At 41.3% G+C, this 8,719-nt stretch overlaps 1 protein-coding gene across 1 annotated transcript in view; it reads left to right on the top strand.

Annotated features, from left to right (window-relative positions):
* The window catches only part of NUP88 (nucleoporin 88), a 23,424-nt gene that overhangs the window by 1,537 nt on the left and 13,168 nt on the right, over positions 1 to 8,719 (top strand). The window contains exons 2-6 of the mRNA XM_004716143.3: positions 1,869 to 2,038; positions 2,969 to 3,094; positions 5,461 to 5,547; positions 6,721 to 6,897; positions 8,229 to 8,415. Coding sequence (XP_004716200.2) covers positions 1,869 to 2,038; positions 2,969 to 3,094; positions 5,461 to 5,547; positions 6,721 to 6,897; positions 8,229 to 8,415 — 747 coding nt within the window. The remainder of the gene's footprint in view (positions 1 to 1,868; positions 2,039 to 2,968; positions 3,095 to 5,460; positions 5,548 to 6,720; positions 6,898 to 8,228; positions 8,416 to 8,719) is intronic.

Below are 8,719 nucleotides of genomic sequence, written 5' to 3'. Positions count from 1 at the left end.
CTTCACCACATTTGCTTATGCACCCCTTTGTCTTCAGCGATTGGTTTGTTTTTGTTGTTATTTTTTTGGGGGGGGGTTGCCACCACCACCCCCCTTTTCTTTTTTCCCAGTTGGTCAGGACGGGAGAAATAGGAAGCGTGTTGTTGAGAGTAGATGGTGATCGGAAGCCCCTGTAAATCATCAGTGTCACCCAAAATGGATCCTAAGTAAAGATGTGCTGTCTGGTCAGGGGAGTTCTGGAAACTAGGCTTGATCTGATTGTACTCTTTTAGACCATGTGGCTTAGGTATTTGGAGTGGTAGTTGCAAAATCGAGGGTTCAAACGCACCAACCTCTGCAGGAGAGCGAACCAGCTGGCTGCTCTCATAAAGATGCACAGTCTTGTAAATCCGATGCTGGTTCACTGAGAGTCAGAATGGGCCCAGCGGCAATGGGGGGCGGGGGGGTTCTAAGGCTACCGGGAGGAAAGGCACAGATCCTCCCCCAAAGTCATTTGCCCATCGCTACTTGGGTGGGATGAGCAAGTAGGAGGAGGATTTGAATGCAGGGTGATGGGGCTCATTTAAGTATGTAATGTGCTAGAAATCAAATCACCCACTGCTACCGAGCGGTAGGGATTAGGACACACAGTGACCCTGTGGAACAGCAGTAGGGCTGCTACTAAGGGTTTATGAGGTTATAAATGTTTACAGTATATAGCTTCATCTTTCTCCCGTGGAGCAGCTGCTGGCGCGTTTGAACACTTGAACCGCGGACTTTGCCGAGTGCCCAATACAGGTGCACTCAGCTTTGACCTGAAGATTAGGGATGTGTTCTTTTGGTGAAAGTGCGTAGAAGCTGAGTCTACAAGATGTAATGGCTCAGTCCTGCTCATGTCTCAGTCAATTCTGACTCATGGAGACCCTACAGGATCGAGTAGAATTGTCCCTGTGGGTTTTTCTGAGACGGTAAATCCTTATGGGAGCAGAAAACTTCATCTTTCTCCTGGTAGTTTGGAACTGCTGTCCTTGCAGTCAGCAACCCAGTGCATCATCCAGGGCTCCATTCAGTCTTGCTAGCCAGCTATACAAGGGCATTCCAGGAAGAATAAGGACCCAGAGTCACAGCCAAGTCGCGAGCATTCCCCAAAATACCAGTTGCTCTGATTATATCGGGGGCGTGGTGGAGAATTGAGACAGTAGTTGCAGCTTGGCCATTAAACAAACGTGCGGGGTTGTCTCCGTTTCTCAAGGTAGGGAAATCTGTTGGATCTAATAAAACATTTCTATCTAAACCGTTAAGATTAGTTCATCACTTAATGGTCCAAGTGTTGCCATTTACTGAGAATGTGTCATTATCTTACAGTTATAGGAAATTAAAGCATTAGCGTTTATTGAGTAACTGCTACATATATTTACATTAAAATTAACTTAAAAATCATTTTATTGGGGGCTCGTACAACTCTTATCACAATCCATTGTGTCAGGCACATTTGTACATTTGCTGCCATCAGTTTCAAAACATTTTCTTTCTACTTGAGCCCTTCATATCAGCTGCTCCTTTTTCCCCTACCCTCCATTCCTCATGAATAATTTATAAGTTATTATTATTTTTTCATGTCTTACACTGACCGATGTCTCCCTTCACCCACTTTTCTGTGTCTCGTGGTGGGGCAGCCCTATACATTGGCTCCTCTGAGCAGGAAGATCGTCCTCAGGACTTGGTGGGCTAGGATGTGCTCCACACTCTCTCCCTCCTCAATTTGTTTGCTCCTGTGTGCTCTGAGCAGACATATCCCTCTCCCTGAGCTGTGGCTTCAGTGCTGTCCTCTGAAGGGAATTCTGGGGGGAGAAAATGAACTCTTTTGACTTGTTTATTTTCATTTTCAGAGACTGCTTTGTATAAATCCACCGCTGTTTGAAATCTATCAAGTTTTATTAAGTCCAACCCAACATCATGTAGCACTTATAGGACTAAAAGGACTTACGGTATTAGAATTACCTAAAAGATGGGGGAAGAATTCTGAATTTGAAGGTGGAAAATCAACAGTGAATTGTAGGTAAGTCATATTTCTATTTGATTTTTATCTGTATGATTTGTATTACATGTAAAAAATTGTTCAAGACTAGTGGTTCTGACAGTGTAGTATTTTACTATGGAAAGAAATGTTGTGTGTGGTCTAGTCAATTTAGCTTTTAGTGACCCGGATGTGACCAGGTAGAACTGTCTTTTCTCCTGCTGGGCCACTAATGAGTTTGAAATGGCCATCTTTAGGTTTGCAATCACCCATTGTGCTTTCAGGGCTCTTTATGGCTTTTTATGATGAGTATTTATGGTATATGTGTAATTGTACTTTTATTTCTGCCCGAGTTATCACATTGATGTTTCATCGAGAAGCAGGTCATTTCCTCATTTAGGTAGAAATATGGATCTTAAAAGCTTGAGTCAAAGTTTGTCTGATAGCATGTCCTGCCCCCACCCCCAACCAAGAAACGTGAATTTGAAAGCTCTACCAAAATAATTATAAGATACAAGTCCAACTTCATGTTTACCTCTACAACTTTTAGGTTGGGTCTTCTTAAAGAATCTATTTTTTAGATGTTTTCACATTTTCAAAATAGGTGTAATATCCTAGCCCACCTAGCACATCCTAGCCCACCAAGTCCTGAGGACGATCTTCCTGCTCAGAGGAGCCAATGTATAGGGCTGCCCCACCTACCTTCCTCATAACGGTTTATTACAAGCATCAAATAAGATACTGCATTTAAAAACACTAGTAAAGTATTATAAAATACTCCGTAGTTTAGAAAAAGGTTCTGCAGGTTTTTGACTCTTTGGTATTGATTGAATCGGTACTTCAGATGCTAACTTGGCGAGATCTAAGAGAAAGGCATTTAAAGACAACACAGTGTTAACATTGATTTTCCTTTAGAAAATGATGTACCCACATTCTCCAGAATGTTTTGGAAAATTGTTGTCTTTATTTTAGTACCACTCCGATTGCTGAGAGATTTTTCACCAGTTCTACCTCTCTGACTCTAAAGCATGCTGCCTGGTATCCAAGTGAAATGCTGGATCCCCACATAGTGCTGTTAACATCAGACAATGTAATAAGGTAAGTTTTGTTTTTATCTCTGTTGTAGCTTTGTGAGTAGGAGTTCCTGTTTGCCATTAAATAGCTTAAGGTGCCACCAAATGATTTGTTGAAAGTTGGACAGCTTTTATTTGCTGCCTATTGCTACTTATTCTCAATCATAGATGTTACCGCCAACTATTCTAACTTACGTACTTGCTTTAGTTACTGCTATTTCTTCTGAACTTCTCTTCCTTGTCTCCAGCCTTTCCTTTCCTAGTCTAACCCATTAAGTACTGTTGAATAACATTCCCCAAATGGTTTTCCTTACGTTACTCACTGGGAGGTAGTGTGGCATTGGGGAAAGACAATGCAAGTGGGGATTGAGAGACAAAGTTTTGTTCAGACACCAACTCACCGTGTGACATCTTGTCCTTAGGAGGGGAGGCTAGTTTCCAATCTATAAAACAAGCAGGTTTGATACTTTCGAAAGCCCTTTCCAGGCCTTATGTTCTATCATGAAATGTCCCAATTCTACAAACATTTCTATTACTCGCTTTCTGGATCTGCGTATATAAAGAGTTTATTGAGGGACCTCAACCCAATAGAGGAACAAATACTTTCCATTTTGTTTTTCCGTGACTTATTATAACTGCTCTACCAAATCTCTCCATGAGAGATTTCTGGTTACTTCTAGTTATTAAAAGTCTAGTCTAGTTGTAAACTCTGATTTCACATACATTTCAAAACTGTCATCTGACCTTTTCACAGGTCAGACCTATGTCTCAAGGGATCTGCACTGTGTGGAGAGAGCCTGGTCTGTTCTTTCTCTCTTCCTTGTGTCCTGGTACTTTGGATCGGGAGTAAGCAGAGGAGGCTTGCCTCCTGTTTTTGGTCTGATTCCTTCAGAGTGGGGATCGGGAAGATGGGATGGAGGGCACAGAAGGGTGGTGTCCTTCTTTCCCAAGGTTTCAAGTGTAAAGACGATATCTGTTGTGAACTGTTTTCCTGCCTCAATTAGGGTGATCATCTAATCACCTCCCATTCATTCTTTTAATGTGCTTTGGTGTGTTACATTGGTCCTTATGTTGAGCCACCTTGACTTTCTGGCATAAATCCCATTTAACAATGCTGTGGATCTTAATTTGCTTTTAGATTCAGTATGAGGCATCTTTTAAAAATATTAGGTAGTTAATGTTCCCTTTTCCTAAGTTTTGAGCCCTGTTGATACTTTTAGGGCAAAAAGAAATCTCTACGCAATGCCCTCTTAGACTTTTCCTTTCACTGAGCCCTAGCACAGGACAGCTGACCAGTTCTTGTGTTTTGAGAGCATGGCTTATGCTATATACTTTTGTATCCCCTAGATACCAATGAAGACCATTGGAACTGTGCATTCAGTTGCATCAATTTATCATTAAGTACTTAAATATCATTTTTGGTAAAAGAACATCCAAGTTTTAATTTTTTCAGTGAGATTGAACAAAATTAATTGATTCATTTGGGAATGACTTTATAAGGACTATAGGTTTCTAATCTTTATATTCTTGGCTTCAAATGTTTCTCTTTTTTTTTTTCAGTACCTAATTGCTCTTTTTTTTTTTTTAATAATCATTTTATTAGGGGCTCATACAACTCATCACAATCTGTACATATACGCCATCTGTGTCCAGCACTTTAGTACATATGTTGACTTCATCATTCTTATGACACCCACTTTCCACTTGAGCCCCTGGTCTCAGCTCATTTTTCCCTCTCCCTCCCCGCTCCCCCTGAACCCCGATAATTTATAATTTATTATTATTTTATCAAAATGTTTCTCTCTTAACAATAGTCATATGCTGTGAAAATTTGAGTGACTTTAAGTAAATGATCTTGGTTTAATTTTTTCTTGCGCTCTCCCTTAGGAAAATAGTGACATGATAGGATCTTTATTGAACAAAAATATGTATATGACAACAGGCTAAATGTCACTCTAATAGCCAGTTGGTGTATAAGTAAGAGGAAGACATGGCTTTCTCTGATGGGATTTGGTGTCTAACAGGTTGAGACAGGGCAATGGAAGAGAAGTTGACAAGCTTTGGGGAAGTAGTGAGATGACTAGATAAGGCGAGCCTGGCCTTGCATAAGCCAAGAGCTCAGGATGGAAGAGATGAGGTGAAGTAGGCTGACAGAAACTTTTGGTAAGGCTAGAGAGTATTTCCTGAGGTCACGAGGAAGCTTTTCCATCTATGTTTTAGGGAACAAATCAAGTAGGCTACTTTGACAGTAACACCAAGATCTTTACCAAAGAAATGATGGCCTTGTTGGAAAGTTCTCAAATAGGAACTGACCAGATTAGAGAGGAGAGGGCCATTCTGGAAAATGAATTTTAAATGCTAGGTGTTAATTGTTTCTTTTTTGTTTGCTAGAATTTATTCTCTACGTGAACCTCACACACCTGCTAAGGTGATCATACTTTCAGAAGCAGAAGAAGAAAGTTTAATACTCAATAAAGGGTAAGTTTGTGGGTGGACTGAGGTGTGCTTTTTTTTTTTTTAACTGATCTCTTGGTATTATACAAGTTCCTAGCTACTTTGACCCCTGGCTGGGTCACCTTCTGAATTAAAAATGCCATTCCCTTGGCCTCCCAATCAGTCTTCCTGCTGATTAACACACATGATCACCTGGCATGTGCATGTAGTATGAAGCTTTCAGTGGCAATATTTCTGGAACTTCCAGTAGTTCTTTTCATGTCTCTAGTGATCATATCTAATAGTCTTAGGTATTTTGTTACCGTAATCTTTATTATTCTTTTATCTATTCTGGAGTGTGGTACCCAAAATCCTCAGGGTGAATCTAAATTTCTATTTTCTGTTTCTCCGAACTTGATTGTATTAGTTTGTCCTAGTGTGATTGCTGCTCTTTAATTGTTAACTTTAGTGAGGGTGCTTCCAAAAGTTCATGGAATTAAAGATAATGAATTTTTCCACAAGTGTTTTGAAACTCCCTCATATTTGATCTTAACATTTGAGAATATTGAGAGCCTGAATTGGACGTGTGTTCCTCCAGATGGGATTTGCATCTGCTGGGAGCCAGGTGTTGCTTCTGACCTGGGACCACTATAGTTCTCTTCAGTGGTTCCAGAACTGAACGCTTCAATTAAATGATTTGAGTGCCTTACAGCATCAACTTTTAAAATGTGAAATATCCATCACCACAAGGAAGGAATACTTACTTGCCTCTGAGAGGTAGATTCTGTAATTGAATCTTACAAACATGCCTCCCCTGCCCTGCCGTTGCCCCGTTTCCATAGCAGACCACCTTTTGACATATACATTCTCTAGGTGTGTGGGAGTAGAGCAGATGGAGTTGGTGAGAACCTTGGCTCTGGTGTCAACACACCTGGTTTCTAATCTCATCTCTGCCACTTGCCAGTTCTGACACCTGGGCAAACTGTTTAGTTTTATGAAAGCTCATTTCTATGTATATTTAAGCTACTTAAATTCAAAGTAGCATATATAATTTTATAGCCTGCATCTTCCACTTTATGAGCATTTTCCAATGTTGCTGAACATTGTTCCTAATAATTTTTTTTTCCTCTTCACTATGTGAAATACTAGCTCTATACCTGTCTCCTCTAGTGGAGCATCTCAATTTTTTCTAACAAGTTGGTTTTCCAAATGTTCCAGACGGGCGTATACTGCATCTTTGGGAGAGACAGCAGTTGCATTTGACTTTGGTCCGTTGGCACCAGTTTCGAAAAATCTATTTGGACAGAAAGGCAAAGATGAAGTCGTGGCATACCCACTGTACATCTTATATGAGAACGGGGAGACTTTCCTTATGTATGTTAGTCTGTTACACAGGTAAGATGAAGTGGGGACCCACTGGAAAAGAAAACCTGGCTTGTGCTTTAGGAGAGATTGTGATGCTGTGACTTGGGATTCACATTGTAGAGTTTGTGGTAGTGTTGCAGCCTTTGGATGCTTGGCCTGTGTATTTTAGAGTAATACTTGCTGTGGATCATTTGACTTTAATTTCTTCATATTGCTTAATAAGCTCTGTAGAATTCTTGAATTCGATAGATAGAACCTAAGAATAGACGGGGTTTGTGTTCCCGAAGTCTAGGCAACTAAGAATATATTGCTCTTTTATATCCTATTTGTACAAGGCACTGTGGGGTAATTCGATGGGGTCAGCTGTTATGTTGTGTCTCAGCTCTGAGGAAAAGAGTACCTGCACATGAAGAGCTAACTAGCCCCCGACCTCAGGGCCCAAAAGAAAGAGAAGCTGAGGTTTTCATAGAGAAATGATACCATGTAGGACGTCAAGGTCTAAAGCAGTAGTCAATGAAACAACAACAACGGGCAAGCCCATTTCAGTCGTGAGGGCAGCTTTAAGTAGAGAATGCAAACAAGCAAATACCAGACTCGTTTAAGGTTCCGTGTTAGACCGTTTGAGCTAGAGCAGAGCATTCATGGAAAGAGTTTTAAACGATAGAGCTAGAAACGTCTGTCAAGGAAAGCATAAAACCAGACCCTTGGCTGTCACAGTCAGTTGCAACTTATAGGGACCCTCCAGGGCAGGGTAGAACTACCCACGAGGGGTTCCAAGTCCGTAATCTTTACAGAAGTAGGCTGCAACAGCGTTCTCCTGTGGCATGACTTGTGGGTCAAATCCCCAACGTGTCGATTAACAGCACTTTCATGGCTGTACCATCAGAACTCCTATGGAGTTAAATGCTCTGTGAAGGAGTCTAAGAGTCTGTACTGCTGTGAGTAAAGCCAGTGTTGGTTTCTGATCAGGGGAACTATAAAGTAACTAGTTAGGGAGGAGACTGGAAAGGGGAGGCCTTAGCTGTTGTGAAATTGAGCTTAGAGTCTAAACGAGAGCATGGAAGCTATTACAAAGGAAGGATCCGTAAGAATTCAGGTATTGTTTGGACAAAGGAGCTGTCCATTAGCAGGAATAATGTAATGCATCATCCTGCAGTTGTAACAGCCCCACAAAGTTAACTCGGGTTCAGAGTTACTGAGATGGTGAAGCGGGGAAGAGAAAAGAGTGGAGAATTGAGACTGTATGTTTTTAATAAGGGATTAGTATCTGAAAGATGACAAAGTCAAAGAAAGGTATTTAGTGATAAACCTGGTTGTCTTCTGTCAGTATTTCCCAAATATGTCTTTATTCTTTGCTTTAGCCCCGGAAACATTGGGAGGTTGTTAGGTCCGTTACCCATGCATCCTGCTGCTGAAGACAATTATGGTTATGATGCTTGCGCTATACTCTGCCTGCCCTGCGTCCCCAATATCCTAGTGATTGCTACTGAGTCGGGGATGCTGTATCACTCTGTTGTGCTAGAAGAGGAAGAAGAAGATGACCAAACTGTAAGTGCAGGCTGATGTGGATGCATTTTTTGGCTTCAACACTAGCTCAGTGAATGCTTAATATGTAGGGAATTTTAGCACGCCTGGCACTTTTGTTATTTGGGAAATTGAACATTAAAATGCCATTGACACAAGGGGGCTGGTCCCAGCCCCAAATACTAAGTGGATGCCTGCCCCTCCCCTGAGAAGAATGTATCTCAAAGGATGACACTGAATCTGCAGCTTCGGGAGAAGGATATATCTGACCAGAGCACACAGGAACAGATGACGGGGGAGGAGGAGAGACTGGAGCACATCCTGGCCC

Source organism: Echinops telfairi, unplaced genomic scaffold (assembly GCF_000313985.2).
Source record: "Echinops telfairi isolate 266 unplaced genomic scaffold, ASM31398v2 ScPeMD7_2010;HRSCAF=2546, whole genome shotgun sequence".
In the NCBI taxonomy this organism is placed as follows: domain Eukaryota; kingdom Metazoa; phylum Chordata; class Mammalia; order Afrosoricida; family Tenrecidae; genus Echinops; species Echinops telfairi.
The sequence above is the reverse complement of the archived record's forward strand: the minus strand, read 5'-3'. Positions and strand labels throughout refer to the sequence as shown.